General features: G+C 42.7%; 1 protein-coding gene across 5 annotated transcripts in view; it reads right to left on the bottom strand.

Annotated features, from left to right (window-relative positions):
• Window positions 1-900: 900 nt before the first annotated feature.
• The window catches only part of PYGL (glycogen phosphorylase L), a 61,193-nt gene continuing 44,998 nt past the window's right edge, over window positions 901-17,095 (bottom strand). The window contains exons 20-22 of one of the 5 annotated variants that reach the window (XR_004677031.1): window positions 3,550-3,649; window positions 2,926-3,099; window positions 901-2,150 (exon numbers count right to left, since the gene is read on the bottom strand). Coding sequence is in view for 3 of the 5 variants with exons in the window: in XM_034992801.1 (XP_034848692.1) it covers window positions 2,105-2,150 (46 nt within the window). In the remaining 2 variants the exon portion in view is untranslated. Of the gene's footprint in view, window positions 2,151-2,925; window positions 3,100-3,127; window positions 3,650-9,019; window positions 9,167-17,095 lie in introns of those variants that run through there. The other 4 variants (XR_004677029.1, XM_034992801.1, XM_034992804.1 and 1 more) reach the window with 4 other exon arrangements.

Here is a 17,095-nt window from a genome sequence, read left to right as displayed (position 1 = left end):
TTAAATGGTAATGTTAAACTACCTGAACTGACCAGCAATATATTGCCAGTCTCATTTGCGTTGAAGCCAGGTATTGGTTAGAGACCCTGGACTCAGAAGACTCAGGTATCTTGTTTTGTTGGGGTGGGAAGGTGTTGGCACTTTTGTTCACCTTTCTTCTTTATATTCCTTTGTTTTGTTTCTCGCTGAGTACAAAATATCCAAGAGTCCCAGCCAGACACAGGAGACTTCACTTTGGAATGTTGGAGTGATGAAGACAAAACCCCGTCTTCTCTCTTCTATTCCTTCTGTAGCTCAGGGCAAAGAGCAGAGAGCAGTTTTCGCCTGGCCCAGCAGTGTAGACCCACACCCCCCTTATGTGTTGGATCTGAACCAGAGTCAGAATATCCTGATTGACCGCACTTTTCAACCGCACATTCCTGGGCCTTACCTCCTCGGATATGGTTGTTCTGGGGAAGCTGACATGTTCTGCCTTTATCTTTTGTGCTCTCTCTAGAGTTGATAGCTGATATTTAACATTTATTTGGCAGAGAAACAAAGCTGCACTTCATGCTTTTAGAGAACAACCCGCTTTGTTGATAATGGAGTGGGACGTGGGGAGTTGGGGACCCTCTCTTACTTGCCTTACTAATTACTAAAAAATACGTCTCAAGAGATGCTTCCTGAAAGAATAAAATACAAGCACATTTCTTCATCTGAACCAAGAATTACTGCTCTAATTTAAGACACGCTGAGGCGGAAGCACAGACCGAGATCCAGGATCCTGAATCCTTTTGTTTCTTGGAACCAAGTTAGCTTCGAACCGCAAACATCCACAGAGGGCTGCCTGTGCGTCTGGAGCTGTAGCAGGGATCTATGGTGATGTGTTGTGTGACTCAAGGAGAACAATTCATCAAAACATGTTTTCAGTGATTATTTTTTAATGCCTGGGGATCTATTTGTTTATTTTGCAAAAATTTCATCTGCTGTCGTTGCTACTTAAGATAGATGGGCCTGGGAGTGCCAATCTTCACTCGCCACTGGTTTTCTTTGAACTAGAAACATGGAAAATGTGCTCGGGAAAGCAGCTGGGGGAAGCCAGTGGGCTTCTTACCTCTTCATTGCTCCCCATTCACCCCAAGTCTTTACATTTCTGGATAGTGTTAAGGAAACCCCCATGAGCAGGCTGATAAACTGACTCATTCTTTCCACAGTACTGGTCATCGCCTACCTTTCAGGTACTAGTTTAGGCCTGGGCACAAAGCCCTACTCTTGTGGAGCTCACAATTAATTTTCAATTATAATTCAAAAGAGAATATGAAGCCCTTCCCCTCTTCCCCAAAGCTGCCAATAAGCACTGCTTCCTTCTCCCTCAAGAAACAAATGCACTTTGCTTTCAGTGCTCAGTCCTGTGCTAGACAGAGTGCACTAGATGCCATGTGGTTCTTCTCAGTGGGAAACCAGGACGAATAGTGGGAAAACCCCCAGAGAACAATTAAGGGTCAAACCGAGGCCCGATTATAATGAGTGGGAGGGGTGAAAAGACAGGAAAGGTCACTGTGGAAGATCTGTATAGAGAGGCTTTAACAAAGAAGGAACACTTGAGTGGATGTGAAGGAAGGGGAGGATTTGGTGGGGAGGAAAGAAGGGAGGAGAACATAGATGTAATTTAGGTGCTCGGTGATCAATACATGTTGGCCAAATGAATGGGCGCCTAGGATGGATGTGTGGTGTGTCTTAGTATTTGGAATAGCTGTCTTGCCATATGGGTTAGAGCTGGGCTTCCCAAAGCTGGTGCCTCTGAGCATGAACATGAATGATTGGCCCTGGAGCCACTTAGGTTCCAAGGTAAGAATGTTCCAGTTAGTTCTGTGGCCCCTGCGGGATGCTGTGCAGGTAGAGCGGCGGCTGATCAAAGAGCAGGTGAAAGAACACCAAGACATCAAGGTGGCTGTTTGATGTGGCTGGCCATTGGCAGGGACTGGGCTGAAATTGCATCCTCCACTCGAATAAGGTCTATTAACCACTGGTGACTTTTGATCCTCTGCTGATCTAGGGGAAGTCAAATTGACAACCCCTAGTTAAAAGAAGCTGCTGTGCATTATTGATGCTCCGAGGGATCTGGTCACTCTGTTCTCTTCCCGCAGTGCTTCTCACAGAAGTGCCTTGAGCTATTTGAGAGAAGGGTCCTGTATGAATTATTCTTTAAAAACAGAAACATATTTCCCTCTACCACCTCTGCTTCCCAAGCACACTGCTACCTTCAAAAGATAACTTAGCGGGAGGCTAACAGGCGGGGTAGCGTGAGTTCAGAGTCAGGAGAAAGAAAGCCTGAGCCAGCCAACTGGAAGGAAGCATAAGAATTCAGACTGTGTTCAGTTCTGCCCATCTGGGCTTGATCTGGGTCTCAAAGTGGCTTCTCTGGGTTTTGATTTCTTATCTCTAAAATCAGAGCAACAATGTCCTCTCCTTCCTACCACCTTCATGCAGGCTATTTTAAACTATTATGAAAAAAATCATTTTCATTTATTCCTTGCTAATTTTGTGTGTAGGCAGTTGCCTATGTCTGATGTATTGGAGAGCTACCCATTACCCTTAGCCCACATCTCTTTTCCATTCCCTGCAGAATTCATCAGAGACTCATTATCTTCTCCCTTCATGCCTCTTCCAAACATATAAGCACTCTGATTTTTTAGTATTAACACTTGAGGGAGAATTTTTTAGAGGTCTCTCTTTGATGACTTTTAGAGTCGGAAGGCTCCTGAGACTACAGGAGCAGGAAGGAAGAAGAACACGGGAGGAAGAAGGGACCCTAAGAAGGGCCAAGGGTGCAGAAGGGGAGAAGGGGGATCCTGAAACAACTTTCTCTAAGGGCTGAATCTTGCCAGAAGCCAGTCTTGTTCCTGGGGTTCATTTTTGCCTGCATGGATGGCAAGTTGCACTCACCAGGATCGTTGACAGCTCATTGGAGATCTTCATAGAACTCTGGGGTCAGACAGACCTGGGTACACGTGACTTGGTCATTCACTGACTCTGTGGCATGGGGCAGGTTACTTAAACTTTCAGTCTCCTCATTTGCGAAGTACCAGTGATAACAGCTATCTTCGAAAATGCTCTGGTCTAGCAGAGAAATCAGGGCAGGGGGAGACCGTTCATCCAACATGCTTTCCAGTCCCCCAGACTCATGATCCGATTATACTGAGCAGTCTTCACATGGACAGCTCAAAACAGGGGAAGGGATTTTATTTAATGGATGAGGTAGAGAAAAACCGGGAACAGGAAGTGGTGACACTGACTTCCTGTGTCCCTCGTTTCTCCAAGGTAGGAGACATTCAACTCTCATAAGAGATGTGGCTAGAGACAGAGGTGGCATTAGTGATCCCTCATGGGCAAGTTGTAACTCATCTGCTGATGGCTCCTGGTTCGGGTTGTTGTGTCACAGGGAACAAATAGTAGAATAAACAAGATGTGCCTGGCTGCTGTGTCCCGGACCAGGCCCCAGCCCTGATATAGCAACAACCTCCAGGTACTCCCCTCGCTCCCCACCCTGCTCCTCATAGTCCCTCTTACCAGGGATGTCACGTCAGAAGTGGGGATTTTTCTTTCATTGGCTCATTTCTTCCTAACACCCAGCCAGAAGAGTGGGGATCTGATGGTTTTTCATTCACTGCTTTAGACCAATAATAGTTAAAACATACAGCACTAAATTGTGATGTGATAAAAAAAAAAACCATGACAAGTGTTAAATAGTCTGAATCCTGTTTCCTGATGACTTTGGGGTCCAGCCTTGGTCTTCTGTGGGGATGCACTTGAGGAAACAGGCTTGACTCCGGTGCATTCATGTCCCCCCAACTCCTGTTCTGCCATACCAGGGCTTTCTCAGCAGCTAGTTGGGGGCCTGATTTATTGCTTTCCTCTCCTCTTCTCCCTTAGTGCCCAGTCCTGATCTGTGCTAATGGCATACAATTCTGGAAAGCATTTTGCTTAAATGCCAAGTTACCTGTAATTCCCTGTGTTAGTCTCTGAAATTTTATTTGGATGCTAAGAGAAAAAACAAATGACAAAACTTGGAGTGATTTTGAATGCCTTGCTTGTTTCATTATATCTTGCAGATCTTTTCCACATTCCTGTTCAACACTCGGAAGAAAAATTGCCTCTCTGTACAACAGCTTTACTAGTAAACCATTAAAAGAACACATTTTTCCTCCTCTGATGAATATGCTAATATTTTTAAATTTTTGTAAGTATATATCTATCATGAATTTGCCAATATATATTTTCCCAAAGAAAGAACTCACTGCCCTTAAAGCTGCCCATGTGACAATGAAAAAGGCACGTCGGCTATAAAATTGTGGCTAGACTTCAATGGTCTGAAACCCATTTAACAGAGGCTTTGCGGTCTAGTGCGAATCCCTAAAGACTGTTGGGGGGATGGAGAGAAAAACATGGCCTTGTGGGTGGGGTTTCAGTTCAGGAGCTCAGTCTTTGAATTAGCTGTTAATAGGGGTAGCTTATTGCTTGGTGTATTCTCTACTCTTTTGCTTTTTCTTTTTACCTATATCCCTTGAAAGAGAGAGAAAATGGGGAGCTGGGGTTGGGGAGAGGCTGATGTGAGGGATCTGTTCTCCCACGCTTTTTCTACTGAGTGCTGTTAGTCAATGTAACACACAGTCCTAGCACACAGGTCATGCTCTCACTGGCTTGTCCCCAGGGGTTTGTTGATTCTGACCACTTCATGGTTTATGGCTAATTACTAGGTTTTATTTAGTGGAAAAAGTAATGCTTGACGTAGGTAGCAGAATACTCATTACTTTCTTCTAGACCCTCTTACCTTTTTACGGGAGTGGTCTCCTTTGTTTTTAGCTTGAGACAAGGATAAGGACTGAACAAAACCCTATGATGACCTGTCACACCAGTGCTATTTTAAAATCTAGCTTTAGGGGTTTTTGTTTTGGCAACTTTCCTGTGGGCTGGTCCTTGTTTATAAAATAAAATACTTCGCTGGGAATTTAGTGTGGAAGCTTGCAACTTAGAAACCATGTTAACCAGGAGACTAATTACTTTTTTTGATTGTGATTAAAAGACATGGAATTTGACTCTGGGCATTGATAATTAATTCTACTTTCTAGTCAAAGCACCATTTCTTGTGGATTTAAAGAAACCGGAGTTAAAGATCCCTCACACGGTGAACTTGTATATCAGAGTTGAACCTGGGGTGATTCTGGGAATCTGGTGAGTGCACTGATGGACACTGGGACTCTTCTGCCGTGTTGCACACCAGCCTTCCTGCACTATTGCAGAACGGCCAGCCTCCTGGCACCGCAAGTCACGCTCTCGCAGGACAGGCTCTGTCTGCAACACTTGTAGGTCTTGGTCTCTGCCCCTTCCTCTCGCCTAACTACCTGCCTGCTCGTCTTTAGGGTCTCAGTTGCCAATGGTACCGCGGTAATTTTCAGAGAAGCCCTTCCTCAGCTCCCATCTGAGGCACAGGTGGCAACCTGTGCTTGTCCTTTATGGCATTTCCCCCACTGTAGTTAAATCAATGTTTGTGCGATTATTTGGTTAATGTTTGTCTTCTCTATAAGACTATAACTTTTGTAGGTGACTTTGTTGGTGGGCATTCTTTAAAAAAATTTTTTTTAAAGATTTTATCCATTCATTTGAGAGAGAGAGAGAGAGAGTGAGAGAGAGAGAGAGAGAAAACACGAGGGGGGGAGGGGCAGAAGGAGAAGCAGACTCCTCGCTGAGCAGGGAGCCCGATATGGGACTCGATCCCAGGACCCAGAGATCATGACCTGAGCCAGAGGCAGATGCTTAACTGACTGAGCCACCCAGGCGTCCCCTTTTTTCTTTTCTTTTCTTTCCTTTCCTTTCTTTCTTGCTTCCTTCCTTCCTTCCTTTCTTTCGTTCGTTAGTGGGTTTTCATTGCTTAGCACAGTGCTTGGTACAGCACAGAAAAGACAGTCAATTGTCAAAATCGTGAGCTATTGTCTTTTTTGCTATGCTACTGTCAACATTTTTTTCTGTTTGGTTCTACTTCTTGTTCTTGGCTGCCAATTTCCCAGTGTCCTGTTTTATATTTCCTCTCCCTGACTTTAAATATGTGATCATAGAATGTTTAGGAACCAACATGAGTTCACATAACTTCTTCCTAATCTGCACAGTACAATTCAGCTAACAGTGTTGGAATTTGAAAATCTTTTTATTCGTTGCTCTTGCCCTGGCTTATCTAGCTGGCAAGGATGCCAGTCCTCTCAGTCCAGAGGCCCTGGGCTTTGATGTCAGACTTTCTGCCCCTAAAGCGTTGAGAAGCCTGAAGATTTATTATTACGTGGCCAGTTTTCCAAGTCTCCTTGTGACATGTCATATGGAAGTGTTTGTATCTTCAGGGCTCACTCACTGGTTTAACAGGTGGAGGGACTGGAGCTTGGGCAGGTGTTTAACTCCACAAGGTCACTGGTTTCTTGAGTAGAATAGCTTAGTTTCATATTTAAGTTCTTTTCTCCCATCTAAACTGCTCTCTCTTTAAATTCTTTCAATTTGTTTCTTCAGCTAAACCAATAGCAGGTGGCAAATACCTATTGCCTTTTACTTGTTTCCATCCAACGGACTGCATTTCAATGGACTGCACCTAAGAATTGCAGTCCTGGAAGATTAGTGGATGTAGGAGTCAGAAGGACTAGAACAGTCAGTGGTTAAAAGGGATTGTTTCTGTGCATGGGGGAGGGGGGTAGAGAAGTAGTGCTTGTCACTGTAAGATGTTTGTGGTATTATACTTTAATTTTTACCATGTGCATATATTACTCAGATAGAAATTTATATATATATATATATACACATATACACACACATACATATAAATATGTAATGGATATTTATACATATATAAACCTATAAATATACATCTTTGACCTGAGGAGGGTTTCAGACTTTGGCAAGGAAAGTGAATTCTCTCTGTACGTTTGTTAAAATGTTTCCTTGCTCTTCAGGCACACGGTTCCCAGCTGCCGGGGGGAAGATGCCAAGGAGAAGGACCATGGCTGGTATGAAGCAGCCCTTCATGACGGCAACCCAATTATTGTCTATCTTCACGGCAGCGCAGAACACAGGTCAGTGCCTTCACTTGGATTTTTTTGTTGTTGTTTAAAAAGAGAGGGAGCCTTTCAGCCTGGGGTGGGGGGCGGGGGCGGGGGAAGGAAAGGCAGAGCTTTCCAGAGTTTTCGACTCTGTAAGTGTGCCTTCACATATATATTTTTTTCCTTTGTTGAAATTTAAGGGTGTTCCGGCAATAGGCTTCTCTTAAAAAAAAATCTATATATTCTGTATGTAGACTCATGTCGATCTTTAACTGAAAGGGAGACTAACTTCCAAAATTTGGTTATTGATTTCCAAGAAGTCAGTGGTTCCTTTACTCCCAAAGAGTGCCTGAAATGCTGAACTGAGCCCATGGATGACGGGAAAGGGGACAGGCCTGAGATATGGGGAGAAGGAAGAGCAATTTCCTTATCGGTGGTCCTCTCACAGAAGTACGTGGGGATTCCTTGATTTAGCATGAGTCCTACTAATCAAATGTATGGACTCCCTATGAGAGATCATCTGGAAGTCTGACCGTCCTTACTGGGGACCATCTGAGTGATTCTACTCTAGAAACCGGATGCCTCAGCCCACTCTCTGTTGTCCAACCGTGCTTTGCCACAAAGAATGCCTCCCTGAAGTCCTGAGCCCCTTTGATGTGCTGCCAGGGCTTCCCAGCGGGCCTGTCGTTAGGGTGGGTGATGATCATCAGCTGAGACTGCAGCGCTTCGGGCTGGGGAAGGGGCGCTGTGCCTCAGGAACCCACAGATCCAGCTCTGTGTCTGGAGGGACGTTGCAAACTAAGTGACGAGCTCTGGAATCTGCCCCTTGGCTCCCTTGCCTATGTCTCTTTTTCTCACTGTCTTTTTCTGTGTTGATGGCTTTCTCAAGGCTTGCCTTTGCACTAGGGGCTTTCTGAAGGTGTCCATTTTAGAGTGACAATGATGGAGATTCCCCATGAAATTCAACCTTTTTCAACATTGTTGAACATTGTTCTGATTGTGCAAACTTGGGCATGGTGTTACAGTGTATGTATTTAAAGGATCATTCGGCCCACCCATTCATGTCTGTCCCCCTTTGTGAATCTGCTATGACCCCAGATTTACTGGCTCTGGGGTCAGCCCCAGCTTCCTCCTGTCCCCTGCCAAAACTCTTAGCTGACTATCAGCAGTATTGAGCCAAAAGGAGGCCAAATGGGAGGTTACAGGAGCCTTGTTGAGGACAATGCTTCCAGACTTGGGAGCCAGAGAAACCCCAGAGGGTCCATGAACCTCCTCCCAAAATTGTACTAAAAATGTCAAGTGTGGATACATTTATCTGGGAAATGGGTCCATAGCTTTCATCATATGTTCGAAGGGCTTCATGACCCACTAAAGCTTAAGACACTTGGCTCTAAGACAAAATTCAAATGGTTTTCAAAAGAATCCTCTGCCTTCTCAATCATCCTTGTCTCTTCTTTATTAGCATGGTTAATAGTAGATGATATGGTTATTTTGGGAAAAAGCCTTTCTTGTACCTCCAGTGCTGTGAGTCTCCCTCACTTCATCTTGTATTTAATGGCACAGTGAACCGGCTACAGGCAGGTCTTGGTTTAGTGAACATGACTGTATCATCCTTTGTTCTGAAAAACCACTTTCTGGAGCTGATTTTCCTTTAGCTTCTAAAAGTATTCTTAGAAATTAGTTTTGGGGCGCCTGGGTGGCTCAGTTGGTTAAGTGACTGCCTTCAGCTCAGGTCATGATCCTGGAGTCCCTGGATCGAGTCCCGCATCGGGCTCCCTGCTCGGCAGGGAGCCTGCTTCTCCCTCTGACCCTCCCCCCTCTCATGTGCTCTCTCTCTCTCATTCTCTCTGTCTCAAATAAATAAATAAAATCTTAAAAAAAAAAAAAGAAAAAAAAAGAAATTAGTTTTGCTGTGTAGTAGTGAGAGGAGGTGGATTATCAGTATTTCATCACATGCCTCTGTTGAGAAGCACTAACCATCTGGGCATCCAGGGCTCATGCAGAGGAATGCAAGAGCAGTGGGGAGCCATCCAGCACTCCCCCTGACACATCTAAGCGGGCTATGACACCAAAAACCATTTCCCTTTCTCCCAGTTATTTATTTCTCTGACCTGAAAAACAAAGCCATGAGATCAGATGCTAGAAGCATGATAGTGATTTTTATTGAATTTGTCATTGTCTTTCCTAATTCTTGCTCTTTGTTTTAACCTCTTCCACAGGGCAGCTCCTCACAGACTTGAGCTAGTAAAGGTATGTCTGAAGGGGCCTCAAGGTACCAGTTTTATGTCTCTGTTTTTTCTCTTCTGGGCTACAGCCCTAGATCTTCCTCAGCCCTCAGCATGGGTATCTACTGAGAGCTCCCAAGGGTGGGTTTGGCGTCTGGGACTCGAAGTCCCACATGTGGATTTCTCTTCCTGCAGTGACCACAGGGCTTCAAAACAGAAGCGAACATGCCTGACTCCCAAAACATTTTCATAAATACATCGCCTTCATCACCAGGTGGAGCTCAAGACCCTCTTTATCCGCTTTTTCTGAGGGCTGGGGGGGAAAGGCTGTGAGGGTATATTAAATGTGAAGGTCACTCCCGTGAGAAACAGCCTTTTCTTGTGGTAGAGGATAAATACGTAGAACGCCTGCTGTTAGAGTCCTTCAGGCTCTGGCTTCAGCCCCACAGAAGGTTTTGCGTGTGGGATGGCGGCCACACTCCCCTCTCGCCAGCCTGCTACAGGACTGCAGTTTGTTGGGGCGGCCCCTGCGTGGACGGGAGATGCAGCCGCGGCTGATTCACAGCTGGTAGGGCAGCTGTCTGTCTTCTCCCACACCCCAGCTTGGTAATCTCTCCCTCAGGTGACCAGGCTGCTTGTCCAATTTTTGACCACAGGACCTGCTGTCGCCTCCCACAGACCAGCTCCCACCTCAGAGCCCTTCCCTGGTGTAACAGCCTGAGTGGGGCCCCGCACCCTGCCAGGCCCAGGAGGGCCAGCACCTCCTTCGTCCTCCCTCCCTTGTTCAGACAGGAAGCCCCTCTCCAGTCGGCTCCTCCCTTTCCTCACGGCCTTCTCGGAGCCGACTCTGGTGGGTGGTGGGCTGGATGCTGTTCTGCCTGGGATGATAATGTCTATTAATTTTTAGGTTTGCTTTCCACCCTGCACCTCACTCTCTGCACTTCCTACGTGGGATGGTGGTGAGGCTGATGTCCATGAGAACATGCGTTTTTGTTTTGTTTTTTTCCTCTCCCACCCTCGGCAAAGCTGAATTATAGCCCCTGTGTGCACAGAAAGGAAAAGAATCATAGGTGTAGGTGTGAAAAGGAGCCAGGTCATCCTTGTGGTAGTTGGCATGGGAAGGGCAGGTATGATAAGGCTTCTTCCTCCAGGCAGATTCTGGATACGTCGTGCCATAGTCATCATCTCCCAGCCTGACCGGACTTCCTCAGGCCTTTGTTCTCTTCTTTGGAGGGGTGATTTCCCTTAAAAACTAAGTCTTTGCTATTACGTTGTCCTTCCTCCCCTTCTTCTTTCCTTTCTTCCTCCACATCCTCTCTGTTTCTCGTTCATTCCATTTATTCATCACTTCAGTCGTCCAATACAGCTGTTTTCATTAATTTGCAATCCCACCTTGTCGTCTTTAAGTTTTTATGTGATTATGATTATATCTATATGTAATTTTATGTTGTTGTTCTTTTACTTAATGCTATGTTATGTACATACTATGTTGTAAACATTCTTCCATGGTTTTCCGTAGTTACCATAGTTACAGATTTAAAAGGTGATCCTTCTCCATTATATTTGTAGACAATTGTTTATTTAACTATTCCACTGTTGCTAGATAAAAGTCCCCCCACCCCCAAAATAATTTCAATAATGTTGCTAGAGAAAACCTGAAGCATTGAGTTTATTCTTTTTTTGGACTTTTTCCCTAGAGATAAATTCTTAGGAGTCAGATCTGTTCTCGGGTTGTTTCACCAAGTGGTCCTTCTGTCCACAGCACCACAAACGACGCACAGACATTCCCACCTCCCGGGGTGCTTAACTACTCTGTGTCCTGGATCACTGTTTTGGAGGCAGTGTCGTTTAAATAGATATTAAAAAGTTTCCTTTAGTTCCTCAGTATTAGTTGAATTTGTATCGAAAGATTTCTGGTGAGACTCAGCTCCCCACATCCGTGCTATGGCAGGGGGAGCGCGGTGTTCAGACAGGAACAGACCCACGGGTGAGTCTTGGTTCTCCCTCTAGCTATCTGGGTGACCACGAATGAGTTACTTAAACCCTCAGGACTCAATTTCTTTATCTATAAAACGGGGATAATACCTACCTTTAGGGACTATTGTGAGGATTAAATAAAGTTTTAAAGGTATCTGCACAGTGCATTTTTGTCCCCTTTTCTCTCTTCGTCTGTCATTGTAATTCACTTGGTTTGAAATGATGCTGTCGTATTCCTTCCTTATTTATCCACATGGGGCGTGGCAGTGGTTTCATATAATTGAGTGATCTTTTTTTGATTGATATTAACTCTTTATTGTCCACATTTAGTATAAATATCTTCCCATTATTTGACTACCTCTACTACAACTCTGTGTAGACCTTCTGTTCTCAAGGGAATTCTTAAAATGGACATTGACTTTGTACCAAGGTACTTCAGTACTTTCATCTCATGTCACCTTCCAACAGTCCTGAAGGTGCTACCATTGTTTTTCACTTTTCAGAATCCTGTTTACATAGTCAGATGTTGGGTGGCTCAAGGTCACACAGCCAGGGGCAGAGCCAGGGTGTGGCCAGGCTCTGACCTGCTCTGCCTCCTGCCTCCCTTCTTTCCCCTTGAGTCTGACCTTCTCGTGTTTGAGGTCAAACAGCAGATTCCATCTATTCCCTGCGTAGGAAACCATCACAATGAGGATTATGCAAGTGTTGAGGAGGTTACACCACCTTTTCGGTTTACAATTAAGACGATAACCTCTCCTTTGTCATCTAGGTGCTGAGCGATGGTGGCTTTCATGTTCTGTCTGTGGACTACAGAGGTATGTTAAGAGCAGTAGGTAAAGACTTTTCAGTAAGCAGGAGGGCTCTTGATGGCCCTCATTTTGGAGATAGTGATGCTGTGCCCGCCTTTCCTTACCACCAGGGTACGGGGACTCCACGGGTGAGCCCACGGAGGAGGGGCTGACCACAGATGCTGTTTGTGTCTATGAGTGGACCAAGGCGAGAAGTGGCACCACGCCTGTGTGTCTCTGGGGCCACTCTCTGGGTACAGGGTAAGTGGAGTCTGAAGATGGCTTCTTGGGGGAGGGTAGCGCTTGGGGCTTTAGTGTCATCAGAGGCAGTGATGCGCGGAGGAGGGAACACTGAGCTAGGAGGCGGAGCTCTGGTTTCCCTCACATCCCACACGTGGTTAGAGCCGGTGCCATCTCAGCGAGCCGGTCGTAATGCAAGGGAGGGTGAGGGTGTAGCTCTGTGGTTATCTAGGACACTGAAGCCCATTCCAATACTCCTTGAGAGTATTAAAGGAAAGGATTCTTGATTTGGGGCCAGTGGAACCCCTTGAAGTCCTATGCAAAGTTGTACTTCTGGTCCTACCAGAGGGCCCCAGCGCTTTCATTAGATGCTCCTATCAGATGTTGCATTTTGTACTGTTTACCTGTTAAGTCCCTGCTTTACATATGTACTAATTTTCATTGCTTTACAGAGTTGCAACAAATGCTGCAAAAGCACTAGAAGAGAAAGGTACTGTAAAATGCCTCCGTGTGGCATGTCTTGGCTCGCGGTGGGGAAGTAAAGAGAGCCTGCGGACCGTTGATCACACTCTGAACACAGAGATACCTAAGGCCCCCTGACCTCAGACAGCCTCTGATCGTGTAATACACTTTCTTTTTTCTATTTAATATAAAACAACAGTTGCCTTTCAAGGCCACGAAGTTAACAATAAATACTCAGGAAGAGTTAAAATTCCCCTTGAAAAAGCCCTTCTCGTGAAGTAAATGTTCCTGCGGAGTAATTTGGATTATGGCAGAGGAAAACATCCTTTATGAAGTAACAAGCAGGACTTGCGTTCAGCCGCCCGTCTTCCATGACATTTATGTCCGTGTTTCCCAAAGTGTTCTGAGCGTTGCCTGTCTCAGGTTCCCTAGAGGTGCTTGTTATAAACACAGGTTTCCTGGATCCTAGCTGTTTTCATGAATTAGCATCTCTGTGAATAGGACAAGGTGATAGCGATGTACATGAAAAGCTTGTCATCTCTTGAGTTGTATCTTAAGCTTGTCAATACTGGTCAGGGTGAGTTATGTGAACATGTTAAAGCAAGTCACATGCTATCCACAGTCTTAATTAATTATGGAAATAAAGCAGACATTATTTCTTGCTCCTCTAAGCTCTCACAGCTCTCTCTGCACACTTTCTGCACAGTGTTGACAAGTATTATTTGACCTAAATTCCCACATAAATGAGTACTTCACTTCTTGGATAATGCATTGACCTTAGGACACTTTAATTCCATTTACATCCCTGACTTTGAACTCTTGCTATCATGTATTTTAATTTTCTCTATATTATATACTCCATAAAACATTATTGCTCTTGTATTATAAAGTCAATATCTAGATTTACCCTTTTCTTTGCTTTTTATTACTTCTTGCATTTCTGTGCTTCCATTTGGGATATTTGTTCTGCCTATCTGTGGTGAAGAATTCCCTCAGTTTTGGCCTGAAAATATCTTTATTTTACCTTCGTTTTTGAAGGATATTTTCATTGGGCATAGAATTCTTGGTTGGTAGTTATTTTCTTTCAACACTTTGAAGACGTTGTTCATTTTGTTCTGGCTTTCACTGTTCCATTGGGAAGTCAGCTTCCAGTCGTCCTGCTGCTCCTTTGAAGATAATTACTTTTTCTTCTGGCTATTTTTGAGATTTTCTTTTTGTCTTTGTTTTTCAGCATTTTTACTGTGATTTTCCTAGGTGTGGCTTTCTTAGTAGTTATCCTGCTTGGGGTTCATAGTACCATAATAACTCTAGCTTGATATTCATGCATCTTGGAAAATTGGTCATTTATCTTCAAATATTGTGCCTACCCCATTTTTCATCTTCTCTCCCCCAGGACTATAATTATATGTATTTTTTTTTGGTCTGTTCCCATGTCCTGTATGTCTCCAATGTTGTTTCCTGGGTTTTCCAGACATTTTTCTCCTTGTGCTTTAGTTTAAATATTTTCTTTTGACATATTACACAGTTCACTACATAATATCAAATTTTATTAAATATTAAAATTTTAACAAGTATTTTACTATAGTACAATTGATTATTTACAAGTTATTTTAAAGTCCATATAGAATAATGCCAATATCTAGATCTTTGTTGATCTATTTCCAATCATGTGCATAGAAATCTCTTGGGGTGGGGGTGCCCATTAAAAATGCACTCCCCCGGGCGCCTGGGTGGCTCAGTTGGTTAAGCAACTGCCTTCGGCTCAGGTCATGATCCTGGAGTCCCGGGATCGAGTCCTATATCGGGCTCCTTGCTCAGCAGGGGGTCTGCTTCTCCCTCTGACCCTCCCCTCTCTCATGTGCTCTCTCTCTCTCATTCTCTCTCAAATAAATAAATAAAATCTTAAAAAAAAAAAAATGCACTCCCCCCCGCCCCTGAGATTCTGACTGATTCAAGTCTAGTGTGGAGTCCAGGAATTTGCATTATTAAAAAGCTTCACAAATAACTTTGGTTCAGGTAGTTCATGTACAGGACCTTGAGGACTCCTTATTTAGGAAAGGTAGTATTTAAATATGATAGCCGAGTTATTTCTTTTTTATTATTTTCAAGGATTCCCAGTTGACGCTATTATCCTGGAGTCTCCATTTACCAACATATGGGTTGCAAGTATTAATTATCCCTTGTTAAAGGTGAGTCTCTGAATCATCTTCATAAGATGTGAAAGTGTAGGCTGTTTCCACACACTTATGCTTATTAACCGTTTTCCTTTTCTTAACCAGTATTGTATGTTTCTAAGTTATTCTAACCTGAGACAGGTCATTAGCCAGTTGCTATTGAAGAAGGGCACGATGGCTTTTGGATTTTGTAGTTCTTTTATTTCTTCTAATAGGTTGAGATAGTGGCTTATTAAGAGCCAGAGCTTTTTTCCCCCCTCTTCCTTTAACTGTAACTTTTATCATGTACTTTTAAAAATAGACTTGATTTAGTTTATTATTTTTCCCTTTTAAAGTGAAAACATGCCTCTCATACATCCTTTTTAACCCTATGATTATAAGCCATATATTTATCATTATTTTATGATAAAAAAAAGGCTTTAGAGAACTCAAGGAAGCTGCCAAAGGGTTTTACACAGTATCCCAAGTAGAGAACACAATCTTTCCAAGAAGATAAAGTTTAAAGAATTGGGCAACAAGATCTAGTTTTTTTTATCTGTTGTGTAGATTATCATAATTTCATCCCATGCCTAATGCTCAACTGCTTATAGACATACCATCATATAAATGTTAGCCAGTGAGCCAGAGAAAGAGATAGGATTCTCAGAGGGGATACATGACCCAAAATTTTAAATTGTTGATTAACGTTAGAAGGTATTTTAAGGGTACTTTAATACAACTGCCTACTTTGAGAATCTTTTTTTTTTTAAATAACAAATCATCACAAAACTTTCTGAATTTGCTTAACTATTTCAGGAGAAGGTAGCTCATCACTTCCCAGGACAGCTAATTCACAGAACCACATAATCTAGAATAATGCCATACTATAAACTCCATCTCAATACAGAAATCCCCTCAACAATAGAAAATACTGAGTGCTGAGTAATTTGAGATAATGAAACACTTTCAATTGGTTTTAGACAATTAAGTATTCATTTTAAGATAGCCACTAATTGAGCATCTATTGTATTACTCTAAGTAATTACTAATAAATTCACTAACTTGTAGGAATAAATCAGGTACAATCCATGTACTTTTGTTCTAATTTTAAAATTTAACATAATAGGAAAATATATGACTTAATAATTATGAACTGCACATCCATGTAACTAACATTTAAGTCCAAAAATTAGCATCACTAGCCCCCTAGAAGTCTCCTGCATGTCACTTCCCAATTCAATAAGCCTCACCTTAGATGTAATCCTTAGACTGAGTTTTATGGTAATCATATCCATGCTTTCCTTTATAGTGTTACCATCTATGTGTGCATCTCTAAGCAATATAATTTTGTTTTTGAACTTTATATAATTAGTAGAATTATATAGGATATATTCTATGTTTTTCAACCAACATGTATTTGTGGGATTTTACACAAGAGGTATAGTTGTAGTTTGATCATTTTCATTGCTATATAGTATTTCATTGTATAAATATACAACAATTTATTGACCTATTGTTTATGGACATTTGAGTTGCTTTCCATTTGGGGTAATTAATAACACTGCTGTTATGAATGCTCTTGAACATGTATCCTGCAAACATGGTACATATTTCACCGGAGTGAGTATACCCTAGGAATGGAACTGCTGCATAGTAAGATATGCATATGTTTAGCTTTAGTGATTAGAGTGCCTAACAGTTTTCCAAAGTGATTTAACCATTTTACTCTCCCACCTATTGTGTATGAGAGTTCCAATTGCTTCACATCCTTACCCTCGTATGGATCTCATTGTGGTTTCAATTTGTATTTCCCTTATGACTAATGAAGCTGGGCATTTTTTTCGTGTTTATTAGTCATTTAGATATCTCTTGTGAGATACTTGTTCATGCTTTTGTCTTTTTTATTTGTAGTTTTTCATAGGATGAGTCATTGGAAAACTGTTTGTATTGCAAGTATATTCTCTCATTTTGCCTTTTACTCCCTTAATGATATCTTATGATGAAGAAATAGTCCTAGATTTAATGTGGGCCAGTTTATCAATTATTTTTTCATGGTTAATATTTTTAAGAAAAGTGTCCTGTTTAATAAAACTCTGGGTACCAAAGATTATGAAGATACCCTTCTATGCTATCTTATAGAAATTGTTTTATCTTTTACATTTAGAGCTATAACCTACAGGTATGGATTTTTGTAT

This window comes from Mirounga leonina, unplaced genomic scaffold, assembly GCF_011800145.1.
Source record: "Mirounga leonina isolate KUSES-001 unplaced genomic scaffold, KU_Mleo_1.0 Mir_82, whole genome shotgun sequence".
Classification (NCBI taxonomy): domain Eukaryota; kingdom Metazoa; phylum Chordata; class Mammalia; order Carnivora; family Phocidae; genus Mirounga; species Mirounga leonina.
Note: the sequence above shows the minus strand (reverse complement) of the source record. Positions and strands in the feature narration are given on the sequence as shown.